This window comes from Balearica regulorum, chromosome 1 (assembly GCF_011004875.1).
Source record: "Balearica regulorum gibbericeps isolate bBalReg1 chromosome 1, bBalReg1.pri, whole genome shotgun sequence".
Lineage (NCBI taxonomy): Eukaryota > Metazoa > Chordata > Aves > Gruiformes > Gruidae > Balearica > Balearica regulorum.
Window position 1 is genome coordinate 6,957,167 of NC_046184.1, and position 17,208 is coordinate 6,974,374.

Sequence of the window (17,208 nt, forward strand, 5' to 3'; positions counted from 1 at the left end):
TGCAGCATTCTGACCAGAATATGCAGCAATTTTGTGTTTCCTGGATTTGGATCATGGCTGTAGTATTAATCGACAGATTTATTGTCAAGCTAAAGGATAATACAAAATATTCTGTCAAACTTAAGCATGCAGAAAGAAGCCATACCAGTCATTAGAAGAGTGGGTTTTCTTCTTTTTGCAATATTAAACAAAAATCAAAACTATTACTATCTTATCTATGTGTCAATACTGAAGTCAAAGTAAATTAGTTTAATCTGGCAAAGATTAATAAAAGTGAATATGTGTTCAAATCAAAGAAGAAAAAAAAAAGAAAAAAAAGGAGAAAAACTTTGCTTTTAATATAAACCCTTACTTGGTTTCCTGTTGAAAAGGATATGAATGAGATTAATAATCTCTTAACCTCCTTGAAGCAAAGAAAAACTACAAAATTCAATGCATCACTATTTGTTAGCAGGATTAAATCCTTTGCTGCATGTTAATATTTCTATATTGATAGTTAATCCAAGTAATAAAATGCAGCTGTCCACAGCCACCAGGAAGAACATCAAACCTTATCAGTCCACTGCAAAATACACAGTACTTTTACTAAACTCATGTAATTGTAGGCTTAATTTGTGTGGCAATTAATCTATGGTATGGCTTTCTCTCCCTGCAATAAAAATCAAAGTTTTTAAAACAAGTTTCTGAATATTTTGTAATAGGCTAACTTAACATTAAAAAGTATCTATTCCTACAAATATAGCTTACCTATTGATGAAAACATTGGTACAAAGACAGACATGCTGGGGAAGAAAGAATTCAGTGCTTCAAAAGTAACTGAGGGAAATTAGCCTGAAAGTCACACAAATCAGAAGTGATTTACCCTCCTTTGAAAGGAAGCTACCTGGGTCTGTTTGCTTACTGCAGCTGAGATACCATTAAACGTTCACTTTCAGGCTTCTACCTTCTGCTCTCCTTGTACATTCACTCAGAAAATGCAGTCTTTCAAAACATATTTTGGCTAACGTATTTAAAAAAATCCAAGCTTAGTGCTTGAATATGACAAACCTGTTAACCATGACTACTTAAGGTTAATGTTAGAGTTATATTTGAGAGATGTATTCTGGTTAAGGAGCTGGTTGTGGCTATTTTTATGGTTATCTCTGTTTTGCCTCTGTTCTCACGAACGGATTTATTTAGTAGTGCACTGTAACTAGCACATCACACTTGCTTCATATCCAGTGCTATTTCCCATAAAGCATATACATGGCTCAGCTACAGAGTTCTCCTATTCAATGAAAAAATGGGAGAAACACCTGGGCATCTTTGCATCTAGACAGAGGCAGGAAGCAGCCATATGAAACAGGCTTCTTTATTCAGCTTCACTTTAAGACAAACTATCCAAATGAAGAACATCTTACCTACCTATTACAGAAGCAAAGATACAGGAATTGTGCATGGCCTAGTGACTCAGTCCCAATTTTGGCAGACAGAAGACTGTAGTACATTTACTATTCTCCATGCTCTCTCAGTAGCTGCAGAGAATATAGAATCATGCCAGTTTCAGCCAACAATTGCCCATAGTCCGGACAAGAAGGGACTGAACTGCACCACTTTACCAGCAGTACTACACCAGTGCTAAAGGAACAGAAATAGAAGTGCCATCATCCTCCATTGGTAGTAGATTTATCCTTGAACTGGAGCTGTTAGGTTTCACCGGACAACACACAGGTAACCTGTCCTTGCTATACCATCTTGTAGGACCACTGAATACACAGCATTAAACAAAAACACAAGTTAAAGAGTTAGTTCTCCAAAATGGATGTTCCACTTAATGGTCAATGCATTAAAGAAAAAAAAAAAAAAAAAACCAAACACACCAAGAGCCTTACAGTGAGTTTCACATAAATATTATTTCTTTTAGTTTGTTTTAATGCATGGGGAATAAATAAATATTGAAATGTCACTACAAGTGACTCATTAGAGCAAAGGCTAAAAAGAAGTACTTTCCTACCACATAGTTAAAGCTACATTTTTGTCACTGCTTCCGGCATAGAAAAGAATATGGTGGGGGGAGGAAACAAAAAGCAAAATTGACGCTTTTCAGTTTGTACCTAATCTTTTCAAGGCAAACTATAAACCTATTTTTTCCTCTCCCATCCCCCACGACCAACCCTGACATCCTTCAAACACTCTTACAGTAACTTGCTGTAACTGGGGGCAGGGGAGGAGAAGAAGATCAAAAACTTGTCTAGTTTTTACAATCAGATATAAAGTAATATGAAATATAACCGCTCTGAAGCATGCAAGGCAAGCAGGGTCTGTAGAACAGCCCAGACACAAAGTATGGCTGTAGCACAGCATCACTGGTAAGAAGAGAGCTGCAGCTGACAAGTGTCACCTCCAAAAAGTAGGTTTGGGGGAAGGCAGAAAAGGAGGGGTTTGCCATTTTAGCGTTCGTACAACACAGAAACAGTAGCATCACAAAATAATTCTCCTCATATAATGCTGTACAAAATTCTTCTACCAAAAAAGAGAGAAGGAAAAAGCTTTATATTGAACGCAACAGAACGCATTCTGGCGAGAGACTTATTTCCCTATGTCTCAAAATTCTGGGAAGTCTGACTCCTGCTCAAAAGAGCTCTGAGTGAGCCTTTCAGCACTCTACCATGGAATTAGGCAGGTTTTCAAAGAGCTTTTCAAGGGTAAAACAGAAAGACCGCATTCAAGAATTCTCTCCTATGGCAAACCGAAGTGCTTTATTAAAACAAAGTGCCCTTTTATATTAGTGATCTATTAGGTTAATGACCGCATTGGCCAAAAGCACTGCAGATTCTACAGCGTGTTGGTATGCCTTCCATTCCAGAGGATAATTATGGTATACAAAATGAAACAGGAAAAAAAAAAAAAAAAAAAGAAGAAAATAGAAAAAGAAACTGCAACACACCAGCTTCCCAAACCAGACTGGAAGTCCTATACAGCTTTCTGCTCGCTTCAGAAATGTTTAGCGGAATAGGTATAGGCATACCAATAGCCTTGAAAAAATGCCAGTCCTATCTTGTCAGTCTCCCACATAATTTTAAGTATTTAAATATCTTAATTATAGGGGGGTCTTTTGCAATGAGAGATTAAACGAGCCTTATAATCTGCTGATTGATAGGGTATCACCTAAGTGCAGCTACTTTTTTCACACAAACATCTGCAACCATCCTTTAAACACGGAAAGGACAACAGATTGGATAGTTTAAGTAAATATCTTAAATTTAAACAAACACTGAGCCAGTCACGGAGCCAGTAATCCTGCTGGGATTACTTGCATAACCCCACTTATGGCAATGATCCCAAATATTTTCCATCCATGCTACAAATCAGAGAAGTTGTTTCCTATCAAAAACTGGGTAAAGAATGCCAGAGTAGGTTTTCTTGAAACACAGTCAATTTAGTGTAAAATAAAGATACATCTTGTAAATCAAGTGTTTTGCGTCTTGAATGTGAAGATAAATAACATAAGAAAAATAAGAGAGCTGTAGCCTTATCTGTGATAAAGTCACACTAACGAGCAGCAATGGCTTCACTTTTCCAACACAGTGGTGCATATTATTCAGTCATTTGTACAGAAAGGGAGAACAACATGACTCACAACAGGCAAGGAAAGTCCTCTAAATACCTCACTTATCACTGCTGTTGGAAAAGTTGTTCTTCAGCCCATTTCTAATCCTTCATCTGACTCAGCTGTTGTTTTGTGAATTTTCTAGTGTAATAGGAAATTATAACACCACTAGGAAGCTCAATACTGCAACCTCTATGAAGTCCTCCCTGCAGTAACCAGAACAACATTGTTCGGTGTCTACACAGTCCCTTATGCAAAAGGGGGGGGGGGTCAGCCCAAATGTCTACATTTATAGCTCTCGCTTTTCATCTGTATTTTAGCTGTGAGTTTCTGCATCCTTCCCCCTTTGGAATGTACTTGAACAGCACCATCAGCTTATCACAGGATGAATAGAATCCCAGAAATACAAATTGCTTACATAGTGGTGCATACTTGATACTCACTCCAGAGAACAAGGTTACAGTGTTCTTTGCGACTTACTCTTTCTGCTGCAAGAGTACCAAAGATCCACAATAGAGGCATTATTGTGCCTTATATAGTCTATCTAAAGGAATATAGAGACAGACCCAAAGACTAAGATTTAAATAAAAAAAAAAACCCTAACAGGAGAGTATTATCATGCTAAAGGGATCTACTTCTGTGTATGCCAATTGGTCGTCATAATTCAGCAGTCCCTACTGGCCATCAATCAAAACAGCGAGAGGCAGCAAAATTTAGAAAGAGGACTCCCTCTCTCTCTACATATACACACATACATAAAAGAATTGTTATATATTTTAAGTATATAATTTATAGCATAAATAGGAAATTATTATATAAAAATATATAGCACAAACATGTAACGAATTTTTAAATATATAAAATATTACAAACATACTTCTACCATCTTTGCTGTTTTGTACACAGACAGAGTTAGTTTGTCATAAAATAAATAATTTGTAAATAATCCAGCCTTAATTTTCTTTGCAAACGTGACAGAACAAACATGAAGTGCAAGTGTCTAAAAAGGACATATTCCGGGAGCAGTAAGTGTGTAAACAAAAAGACTGGTCGTCCAATAACATTCATGATAGCCATTTTCCTGCCAGTTCAAAATTAACAATAGTTTCCTGCCAGTGCCAACATCTTAGTTTACAAACAGAAATTACATTGGTTTAAACGTAGGTGTCATGTTGCACTAACTTATTTAGAGAAGCCCCATCAATCTGACCATCAATTTAAACCTGCAGGGAGAAAGTCCAACTGAAAGAAGATAGCTTTGAAGTTCTATGACAAAAAAATAAACCAAATTTTTTTTTAAAATGTTCAATAAATGTATTTCAAATATATGTAAAGGGTTTTAAAAAATAGCTTTACTACACAATATTAACTAATTTAAATGAAACAGTAAACACTAAGCAACATCTGTTTGTTGACAAAGCCTTATAGAAAGTGAGACTACTGAACTTGAACATACCACTTGGAAGCACAGTTTCTGAATGTGATAAATACATTTTTGGTCACTGCAACCTCCTGCAAAGCTTAAGAAGGGAAAGTGACTTCACTTCAGTCCATAGAGATTAAAGAATTCTTTTGTTCAGCTAAAAAAGTGGCAGATAAAACACTCAAAAAAGTTTGTCTTCCTCTTCAATCTAAAAATAAAATCTAAGTGGAAGGAAAAGCCACAACTTACCAGTCCTAAATATCCTAAAGTGATCAAAAATAAAGAAAGGATTATGAAGAAAAATAATCTAAAAAGTCTGTTTAAATACAGACGCATTTCAAAAAGCTTTCATTTGTGTTCTGATATATTTAAATAGCTGTACTATCAGCAAAAAAAAGTCACAAGGTCTGAAAAGTGTCATCATTATGTCAATTGAACAAATAAGATGAAATCCAACACCATAAAATGTGAATATTAAGAAAACAAATAAGTTTCTACTAGCATGCCTACATTTCCTCAGTGCGATGCATCAGTTCTGTGCATGTAAAGTATATGGGTCTATATTTTATTGCGACTAATGCACCCCCTGTATTTAGAGGGGTGGTTTAGTTACAGCATTCGTGAAAAACTGGGTCATCTAAGATCTGATTAGCCCTCTGGAGAAGCCTCTCTCACTTAGTACAGAGGAAGCCCAAGATTACTACATTCCTAAACAAGCTATAGTTCCATACATACTTTAAACAAGGGGAAAGAAAAAAAAGCATTACCTGCTTTTTACCTGGAAAGGACAGTTTCACCCACCAACCACTTATTCTCACCCCTGTGCTTCTCTCCCTGCCTCACAGCAGTACAACCATTTACACAGCTATGTAGTAAGCAGCTTAGGCAGCCCACCCAATTCAAATCAACCTCATGAATGATCCTGCAACAAGGAAGAATGCAGGAATTCAGACAGGGAAAGAACACCACCACCTCTGTTGGCAAGGGCGACATTTTAAGGGGTCATGAAATTTTAAAGACCCTCAGTTCAGGCTTGGCTCCTACAGGCTAGACCTTTCTAATGAAACTGAACTTCATTCAAAGCTTTTTCCACAAATCCATACAAGTTTCTGTAACTCATTAACTCTCACCTCTGAATCTGCATTTCAAGTCAGAAAACTATCTCCAGCACACTTGCTGATAGCCTCCCTCGAGTACTAGCTGCACTGTGCAGAGGGGACAGCCAGCAGATACAGCATTAACCAGCAGTATCTGAAGAAAACAGAACTGAAAAGTTAAGACAACACAGAAGAGTAACTGTGCAGCAAGATCAAGAATGGTCCAGACCACTAGGTTCAGGAATCAAACAACTTAGTGTACATGTATTTTCCAAGCTTCATCCTCCCACAAAAAAAAAAAAAAAAAAAAAAAAAGAAAGAGTTACTATACTATTACTTCTGATCCAAGTTACGTACAGTGGTAAATTGCCCTGATGGTTTCCAGAAAAAAAATAAAGCAAACATATGATAAATACTAATGTTATCAATGAAGTAATTTTTATGGGGTCTTTAATATACAGTAGCTTACTATTTTAAGTATCTTGTAGGTTTCATTCTTTTCCAGATAGTTGAACTGCAAGAGGGGTTACTATTATTTAGCTCTTAAAATATTTTAAACATATCCCAATCCTTCAAACTAACCTTTTTCAAATCTGCATTATGGCTCTTTATCCCCAATGTCCTACAATTCTTTATCATTCAGAACTTCAGTTTTTCCATCAAGAACTACTATTTCAAATTTCAGTAAAGATGATCTAAGAGACAATAAGTGCTTCTATATTTCTCAAGTCACACTATTTCTAAAGATTAGAAGATAATTGTGCTGTGAAATCAGAAGAACAATTGTTAAAGAAAACACTTCACATACAAACTTGAAGATACAGTATTTTATGAACGGGTTTTCAGGGTTCATGGTTCAAAAATAAAACAAAAACTTAACATGTTACACAATAATCTGGTATAATTTAGCTATTCATTATTATACTTCATTATAAAGATATTTTAGCTTACTTCTAACCTTTCCTTCCCCAGCACGTAGTTTTATGTATGAATCAGAACCTAATCTTTTTCCTTTCTTTCAATGTCAGCTCACTGAAAAGAACTGATGACTACGAAGCCTCTTAAACTACGTCAATGAGCATCATAGTTATCTGCAGCACTTTACCCCAAAACACACAAAATGCAAAGCCACCTTACACTTTGTGTGAGCTACAAAGAAACGTCCATTTCCCAGCATTTATTTTTACAAGCAGTATCACTTGGTCCTCACTTCACTACAAATTCATGCTGGCACATGAGGAGGGGAGATTGGAGTCAAGGGGGAAAAATTGAGCCAGCCTTACCCAAACAGACTTTTCTCAGCACAGGAAGCTTTATAGAAGCCCAGAATACACTTTTCTCAGTTGCAAGCATAGGAATAATAATGTATACTTGCTAAAGCACTGTGTCTTCATCTATTAAAGCTGACCTTAACATTTGTTTTCATTCTCAAGTTTATTGCTCATGGACAGAGAAACTGACAGCAAAAACTACTTCTTTATACACACTACAAGAACTCAAAAAAAAAAGTCGGGTGGTTTTTTTGTTTGTTTGGGGTTTTTTTTAGAAGTCACAAAACCCTAAGGTGCCTCTGTGAGCACAAACTAGAAAGCCAGCTGTAATGAGAGGTCAAGATAAATAACCAACCATCAAACAGCAGCAGCCTTTAATCACACCATTGTGGTCTTGATTTGAACTGCTGAAGCAAAAAGTTTCCCACCTCATTACCAGGCCACACTGATCATTTTGAAAATATAAGATTACATTGCACAGCATCTCTCCAAACACACAAAGCATGCTCCTACCCTCAATCGCGAAGAAAACCTTAAGAGATTATACTGCAGCACGAAGAATAGCAGGTTAACTTCCCAACTGCATGCAGTGTTAAGTTTTTAAGGTGAGCAGAACAAAACTAAAAGCAGAAAGACAAAGCCAGGAAAGAATTATTCTGTACAATTTATTAGGACAGCAGAATTATTAAAAAAAAGTTGGCACTGCTTCCCATACGTTTAAGGGGAAAAAAAAAAAAAAAAAGATGATGTCAGCAGCTAGTTGCAACACTATGTACTAACATTTAGTTTAATTGTTTGCAAATTGAGTTCATTGCAGCAGCTCAAATAAGTTCACTGCACTGACCTTTCTTCACAGGAGAAAGCACAGGAAAACTCCCAAACATGAAAAGCACAGTTTATAATTGTACGAATTTATCATGACACTACACATTTTCTGGCAGCTAAATGTCAACAACTGGAGAAAACGTAGAAGATTAAACCAACTCTTTCTGTGGTGTGACATGCTAGGCAGGTTACATACAGCCAGGATTTCTCTGACAAGTTATCTTTAAATACAAAATAAATCAAAATCAATCTAACTTAGCTACACTGTATACTCTTACCCACCCTTTAAGCATGTGGCCTCACTGCCCTATGGGGCACACAATGTTAAAGTATAATTTGAAATATGGATTTGTCTTATCCTTACTCACCAAAATAGACATTTATAAAGGCATCCCACAGAAATAAAAGCCTTAATAGAGACTGCCTGAGTTTTAACACCTTTTCAGATTCTTTGTATTGCCCAACAACTAAAACCAACTCCCATGAACGGTGGACTTTGCAATTCCGTCAATCTCTTCCCCGATACTAGAGAAGATCAGTACAACAGGATCTAAACCACTTAATTACACACCTGATAACCTGAATAAAGTTACAGAACAACAGTAGTTCCCCTATTCACTTTCCAAAAAATTTTCACTGATCATTGCTTAAAAATAAGCTTCTGTATGCTTCTTAAGAACCAAAATATTACCGATTTACATCTACACACTATTTCAATAAAATAATATGTTCTATGTATGAAACTGCTAAAACAACAAATATGATACAAGGTAAAAATTACTTTTTAAGCTAATGAATAAGGTTGGCAAAAAACCCAAATAGGTATGAACTCCCTGTGAATAAATTCTGGATAGATACTAAAAGAAGGATTTAATCATTTTAGGACTGAGATTCTAGAATAGCCCTTCACAAACAGCAATGGAAATATACAGCGCATCAAGTGTATCACAAGAAAATAATGAGTAGGATTCTATACTGTAGCCTGCATATAACAACTTCTTGGTTAAAAAATTCAGAATGCTATCAGCCTTCTTAAGTCTGATGTTTCCACATTTTAGACAATCATTTTGATGGACATTTGGTTTGAATTACACTAGGTGACACACAAGTTCAGAATACTAAAGACTCCCTTTACTTTTAAACACACCTAGATATTCCAGGTGCCCACAGATTTTGTGAATAAGCTTACGTGTACTGAAGTATGCAAGTAAATGCATCTTCATAAAGTAATACCTTTAGACCAAGGTATTTAGTAGAGAGAAGCCTAAAACTATGACCATGCTTATAGTTCAAGTTTCTCTGAAGTAAACCATAAACTAAGAAATGCAATACCAGCTGAACATAAACACCTAATCTTCTCTAAACTGTATTTTCAAAAAAAGCAGTATTTTCTGTCGTGTCCTTGAAGTCCATCACTTAGCATGGACTTAAGCATCTAATCTACCACAAGAATGTGGTATCCTGCAAAGAAGAGACTGTATTTTGAATAATAATATTATTATTATTAATCACCACAAAAAGTACTGCCGAAGTGTTATCTTTCATTTGAATAAGGGTCTTCATTCTTCCTAATATAAAGCTAAACTCTCCAGTCTGGAATCACATCAAAATCTCACCAAAACCAATGGTGTTTTGTTCAAGCCATGACAGTATTTGTTGTACTCAAACGAACAACATCACAGCAGCACCTTGGTGAGTCACACTTAACACAGCAACTATGATTCAAAAGGTAAAAAGACTTCAACTTATTTGTTATGTTTAAGATTATACATTAGGCAATGACAGCAAGTGAGATGCTCTATAAAACAAATGAAGATAAATATAGCAGTGTTTGTCAAATCAGGATATTCAGGTACTTGAATAACTGCCTGTGAAGTTGTCATCTATGCAATACAGAAAATACTTTAAACGTCAGAAAGTAAACAAGTGTGAATGGCAATACGAAAGAGGAAACAGATACAATTCTCTATAAATACTAAAACAGTTTATGTACACTAAGCACGAGCCCTAGAGTTCAGCAATTCTTTCAGTCCTTTTTTTGGTGTAGTTTTGCCTTTGCTGCATTTAGCAAGCTTTTCCTTCATCATTTTTTTTTCTTCCAGATGTCAAGAACAGTCATTTTTCATTTAGTTTGACAAGAAATTTAACCAACAATTTTTTTTTTACTCACTTCCTCCCAGAAAATCAAATGGTCTTATTTTACTAACATAGGATATAATTATCCTATGAACTAGCTGCTCTTTCTTCAACAGATTCAGTACAGTTGTGTTGAAACTAAGCTACATTATACAGTTCCTGTGCATATGAAGTTATATCCTTATTTCTACATGATGTAAGGCTAGGTAATGTTGCTGCCAAGGATTATATTAAGAAGTCTCACATCCCCAAAACTTATGAAAGACCTTTAAATACTCAAAACAGTTCACTAAAAAGAGATTATCTTACCCATCAGATATGGCCTAAAACAAAACTTCTGGTGTCTTTCATCTGTTTCTTCCACCAAAACAGATCTTAAGTCACAGTTTTCTATGGCTCAGATCTTTCCAAGGCATGCCAAAATTCCTTTGGGATCAGACCTCTATACTGGAATTTGAGTAATATATTTATTTTTTCCCATAAAATGAAGTCCATTCATTTTATTTTGGATTTTTACCAGCTATTTTAATTTACTGGACAGCCACATATTTTGGAGTTCTTAGCAAAACCAAGACATTTCCCCCTCAGAGTTACATGTTTTATTTATACTGAAAAAAACAAACATCAGCTTGTTACAGAACTCACCTTCTTGAAAATTATACCAGACTACCAACACAGAAGTCTTACAGAGCACACATTGATCAAAAATTTGCAGATTAAGAACAGCATTTGCCAAATTATTTCGTTATTTTTAAAGGACTGAAGAGACAAAACACAGTATGAACATTTTTAAGGAATAAGCACCTTCCAGAACTCACTACAGAAGTACATTTCTTCTAAACTGCAAACTAAGGGTTTCTTTTTTCTTAAATAAGGAAATCTACTCACTCATGACTGGAAGCTTCTTTGCATATAATCCAAGACAGGTCTTGAAGCAAGGTATCTTGTTGGAGAAGGTTTCTCAGAGGTATACATGTCCTGATCATGGTAGGAAAACAGAGAGACAAATATTTTTTTCAATTTCAAATAACTAGAATAAATGTTTCTATATAAACTGTCTTTCCCATTATCTTTTCATCCTCCTTGTTACAAAAAGGAACACAAAGATGTATTTGTTATGGCTGAGGAACTTTACTGCTTTTGGATATATTTTGAAGTTTATCAACTCAAAAGGTGTACTTTCTTCTAACATTCACATTATAAACTTGTGGGTATGTACTAGTTCATAAAAACTAACTGCTCCCAAGAGATAACAAACATTCTTAAGAAGTTACAAGTACAAGACTACAATACAGATATAGTAACTGAAAATACCATTGAAGTAGTATTTTCCTTCAGCAGCCTCAGCTAACAAGATGAAATAATAAAGATACTCTTTAAGACACAAGAATAAGTTTACTAAATGAGAAGTGGTTAGCATTAGCATTCCACATTTCCTCCTCAGAAACAAAACCTGAAAAAGTTACCATTTCTAGCAACCGTCAACTATCCCATCAGTTCATTCATAATTGAAGAAAAAAAAAGGCAAAAAAAAAAAAAGCTATCCAAGTAGGGCAGATATGGATCCATTAACAATATGCCTGGCTCTCCCCAAAGCGAAACACAGAGGACTTAATCTCCAACAATGACAGCACAGCAAGTACATTTTGGAAAGTTTATTACATAATCTCCATCCTGCTGCTAAAAGCAAGTTTATACAAGTCTGATAGAACAGTTAAACGAAAGTAACTTCACCTCACAGTTGAGATGAAAAGAAAAAACCAGACGTCTCTATTAAGCTATAGAGTTTTTCTCTAATACCTGCACAAATAGAGTTTTTGTAAAGTAGTATTATGCAATTCATTTCCTCTTTTCAGAGCCAATTAGAACTTGCTGAATCTAACCACCTGTGCTAAACCAGCCAGATAATATCTTGTGCTGACTCAGATTTCAAGTCTCAACTCTCCTGATCTCTTAATGTTTAAAAAAAAATAAAATACCAAAATACCAGGAGAGATCTAACTTTTACTGAAGTATGACTTCACATAACATTTACAGATTTACAGCACATGCCAAAGAAGCAGAGGAACTATCACAGCTCTGGATTCACATCACAAGAAAGTTCCCGTATCAATTGCTAAAACCAGTTTTGGAAAAAAAATAAATAATAAAAATCCAAACAAAGCAAAAAAACCCCACCAAAACCATCCACACACAACAAAAAAAATCCAATTGCCAAAAGAAAGCCTTCAGTAACACTGTAGACTGAAAATTACAACTTTTTTTGTGTTGAAAAAGTAACACAGGGAAGAGGCTTACTAGGGGAAGAAGACAGTATTGTGCTGAAGAAATATGTATGCAAACGTTACAAAAAACCACAGATGAACACAAAGCCATTAGTGCAATCAGTGAAGAAGAACAGTTTGAATTGCAGGTCCTGTCAATTCTCTATGAATGGCTGCTAAATTAGACATTTAAGCACATACAGCCTAATCAAAAATAAAGTGTCTGGTTAAAACATATCATTAGATCTGCAGTCTTGTCAGCTTCCTTTTGATTACTGATGTCAAAATTAGCAAATATAACTGCCATGACATTTAATTATTTACTGGACTAATTACAGCTATTATGTTAAGAACATCAAATGAGTCATACAAACGGTCCTCAACCCAGGTCCAAAGCACTTATGACCAAACATCCCTACTACCTTTGGGCCCAAATTGCTCTTCAATCTTATGTAGAGTCAACTGGAAGACCGGAGTCTCCCATTCAACTTGATTTTTCCAAAGGTATAATCTCACCTTAGTTTTGTAAATATGAACTAACAATACTTTGCCTCAGAAACATCGCTTTACATGACATTTTATTGTGTGTACGTACAGGAAAAGGCTGTTCATTAGGAAAAAAAAACAAAACATCAGTTCTGAAAACCACTTAAGGCTAATAATAGCATAATTATCACCATATCATTTATAAAAATCTAGTCACGTAACACTAAGGAAACAAGTAGGGGAGAATATAGTAGCTATATACTACCTAGAAACATGTGCCATAATCATGAAAAGCGAATATTTTGGTACACCACAGAAACTTCAGCTCCGACTTCCAGCTATAAAAATGTTACTGCTATCTTGCCTTCTGCATCTAAATATTTTGCTTAGCTACTGCTAATATCTGTTTACTAGCCAATATAGACTTCTGGTTAAATTCAGTATTTGTTCTTTGAAATAATGCTGCATATGTGCTTTATAAAACTTCCCTTGTTTACAACTTTATCATTTTGCTGAAGGCCATTTACTTGGACTATTCAAAACTGCTTAAGTCCCTAAAAAAAAAGGAACGTTTCATCTTTTATCTGTAATTTCAAGTATAGCAAATGCAAGCAGTATCAGAAAGTCAGGAAAAGTCAACACTGTCAAATATCAGGAAGTCTGTACTTTCTATTGCATTACAATACTGTAATATTACATGTAATATTGTATTACAATATGCTTTTTCTAAGTACGCATGTTAGAAACTAAATGGTTATCACTTAGCTCTCCCAGCCAAAAACCTGATTTACTCCAATGCTTGTAGGGTTCTCTCCTGCACAGAAACACTACCAACTATTACACAAGAGAGAAAGACAGACTATTACTTGATGAGTGTCTTGCTGAAAGATACCATCTTGGAAAAACTGTCTTTTTATTCAAAATAGTACCTGACATCCTTTGTGCTTTCCCTTGCAATTAACAAGGCTATAAAAAAACCCACACACATACCTTTGATCCTTCTCTTTTTCGGAATAGCTAACCTTTGTATTCCATCCAGTATTTCCTCTACTAACACAGATCTACTAGTTCTCAGTGGTATTCACCTTAGGAAGTTGTGAAACTACCAGCATTTTAACTTGGATTTGAAAGGAATACCTGAAGCGAGAGAAGCTCTTTACAACTTCAAGCACACTAATAATACATTCAATTATCTGTTTCCACACCTAGTGCCAGGTCTTTTTTTTTTACCCAATACTCTGTTTCAGGATAACTAATATGAGCCAGATTGCAAGTAAATTACAGCATATTATAACTCTGTGCACTATATATCTATCCAGAGAAAAGATTTTTTTCCTTTGAGTTGGCAAATAAAAATTCAGGTCTAGTCTGCGTGCATGTAGTATCCGTTTAACTTAGATGCTAGAGTTAACATTAAGAATTTGTATTCCCAATTCTGAAGAACCAGAAATCACAGGAGCAGCAGGCAACTGCACTGTTTAAACATACACGCAAAGACAAAATAGTCTAAAGAGAGCCTGCCTGGCACAAATCAGTATTTTACTGTTATTTACTTTCTTCTTTAAACTAAAATGTTACGGCCCCTCAAAGAAAACCGATACAGAGATTTCAGAAGCACATGTTTTAAAGTTTTATAGATGGCTGGCAAAACATTAAGTCTGAAATTATTGGTTTCTGTGCTGTATAATCAGAGGGCAAAAGAACAGCTGGTTAAAAGGCAGTTCTACTACATACTTATTTTACACTGTCAATTCCAAGTTGAATTAACTTCAAAGTTATAATCAGTAACAACAGAAGTTAAAAAGAAGCAAAACTAAGTAACTTAAGAGCACAGCTATTAAAAAGAACATAATAAAAATTCCTAATATAGCACCAAGTTTCTGAGCGTCCCAGCTCAGCAAAATGCCCAAGACAGCACAAGCGTAAAATTCACAACAAAATAAGACTACTATTGTTTAAGAACCTAGACAAAATCATTGACTGGTCACAAATGAGGAAGCACATACAAGTACAAATGAAACACACAATGACACACCCTCGTCTTTGTTCATAGCAGGAATATTTACACTACAAAGCATTGAAGAAAATTGCTTTTAGTTTCAGGCACTGGTGATTGGCCACCGGATTGCACATACACACGCCTAGCAGAGTTTGAGTTTCGACTGCCACACAGCCGCTCTAGATTGCAGGGTACACATCAAGCTAAATAACCATAGAGAACTATTATTTAATAGAAGTCTTCTAATTGAACTGATCCTCCACAAAATGCATTTGTTGTGAACAAGGCAAATGCGCATTTGCTTTCATTCCACTGTAATTCAGTGAAAGCTAAAAACTAGCTACACTCACAGCCAGCTTTCTGTGCAGCTGCCTGCTCCAAACAGAAGACAGCACAAAGAAAGTTATTCTCGAGTGTATGCAGGCGAACGACTGGTACAGGAGTTTGGCGACAGTGTTTTAAGTCACCACTTGACTCTCATGCAGCTGGCAGTTTCAATGGCTTCGGTGGTTTCCTACAGGCAACCATCCACACCACAGAAAGAACCCGAAACATCTGATAATTGGCTCTTTTGCAGATAGTCCCAGCAGAAGCCAAGGACTAAGAGAGGGTTACGGAGGCTGAAGGCTGTTGGCAGCGCAGTCGGTGGGAAGCACGCAGGGCTGCGGACCCTTCTGCACCAGGCCACGACGCTTAGCCTGGCACTGGCACTTTTCACCACACACCTGAAGTATTACAAAAAGCAGAGGAGGGAGCAGGTACACAAAGCAGTACGGTCAGAAAGTCACGTTAAAACAACGGTTCGGCCATCCAAAACCTCCCTGCTCCCTACAGGGGTTGAGATCGCAGCCTCCCACCTTGACAGAAAAGGAGGGCCCTCAGGAAGGCCCTAAGGGGTGTCCGACCCACTGCGGTGACCCCCCCAAACACACACCCCCTCCAGACTGCCCTGCCTGTCTCACCCCCATTGTGACTGCAGAGGCCCAGGCCACCACAGTCCCCCACTGCCCTGAGGGGAGCGCACCCCTCACCGCCCTGTTTGGGGGTGCCTTCCCCAAGGGCCGCCCCCCCATCGCCGCCACAACCTCACTCAAGCCTTACAACGGGTTCCAGGGGCATCTCCACCAGGGCTTCCCTCGGGCTCCCCCAGCACGCTCGGTCAGCTGCCTCCCGCACCGCGCCGACCCCCCCAGAGCTCCCCACACGCTGCCCCTCCGCCTCCCCCCCCAGCAGAAACAGTAGGACACCCCCCCCCCCCCCAAACACACACACCCCTCCACTGGGAATGGAACAGTCTGAAGCACCCCAGTACCCTCCGGGAGCCGGTCCCGCCTCTTCCACCTCCCCAACCCCGCGGGTGGTGGCGCGCAGCCCGGGCTCCCCCCCAGGGAGGATGGTAGAGCCCGCCTCCCCTCAGCTCTCTAGGAACTGGGTCTCACCCCGCCCGCTTCAGTGGAGAGGTCCGGAGTGGCGTGTCCCCCCACACAGACATATATTTATATATATGCTATATATATATAGCACACACACTCCCTCGCCCTCCCCGCACCCCGGCAATGGAAGGGTCCAGCCGGCCACCCCGCCGCGCTCGTGGCGCTCCCCCACCCCCTAGGGTCCGCACAATGGCCGGACGTCCCGGCTCGCCCCTACCTTTGCTCGGCTTCCTCCTCCTTCCGGGGCCTCCGTCCGCCTCCTCCCCAGCGACGCTTCCCTGCTTGCTGCCCCGGGACCGGTGGCCTCTAACCAGGAAGTGCCCCGGTGTGACACCGGCGGCCGCCGCTATGGAAACCCTCCCCGCCCCCGTCCCTCCCCCGCCGGTGCCGTCCCACAGGCCTGACCCGCCGCCGCCGCCATCTTGGACTCACAACGAGGCATGGAGGTGTTCGACCTCGCCGCGCTCTCTGCTCCCGTCGCCGCCATCTTGGGCGCGTTACGAGGCCTCGGCAGCGCCGGGTCCAGGAGGTGGGGGGAAACGTTCCTCGCTGAGGCCACAGATGCTCCGGCAGCCCTAAGGATGGGCACCCGGCGAGACTCGGGCGTTTGCCCCCGGGGCCAGGCCCTGTACCCACCAACACCCAGCTCAGCTATTTGCTTAGCCGGCTGCCGCAGGCTGAGCCC

At 38.4% G+C, this 17,208-nt stretch overlaps 1 protein-coding gene across 1 annotated transcript in view; it reads right to left on the reverse strand.

The window, feature by feature from the left end:
- The window catches only part of USP6NL (USP6 N-terminal like), a 123,397-nt gene extending 106,511 nt beyond the window's left edge, over positions 1-16,886 (reverse strand). Inside the window, exons 1-2 of the mRNA XM_075764100.1 lie at positions 16,741-16,886; positions 11,230-11,319 (exon numbers count right to left, since the gene is read on the reverse strand). Coding sequence (XP_075620215.1) covers positions 11,230-11,233 — 4 coding nt within the window. The 5' untranslated portion in view covers positions 11,234-11,319; positions 16,741-16,886. The remainder of the gene's footprint in view (positions 1-11,229; positions 11,320-16,740) is intronic.
- Positions 16,887-17,208: the final 322 nt, after the last annotated feature.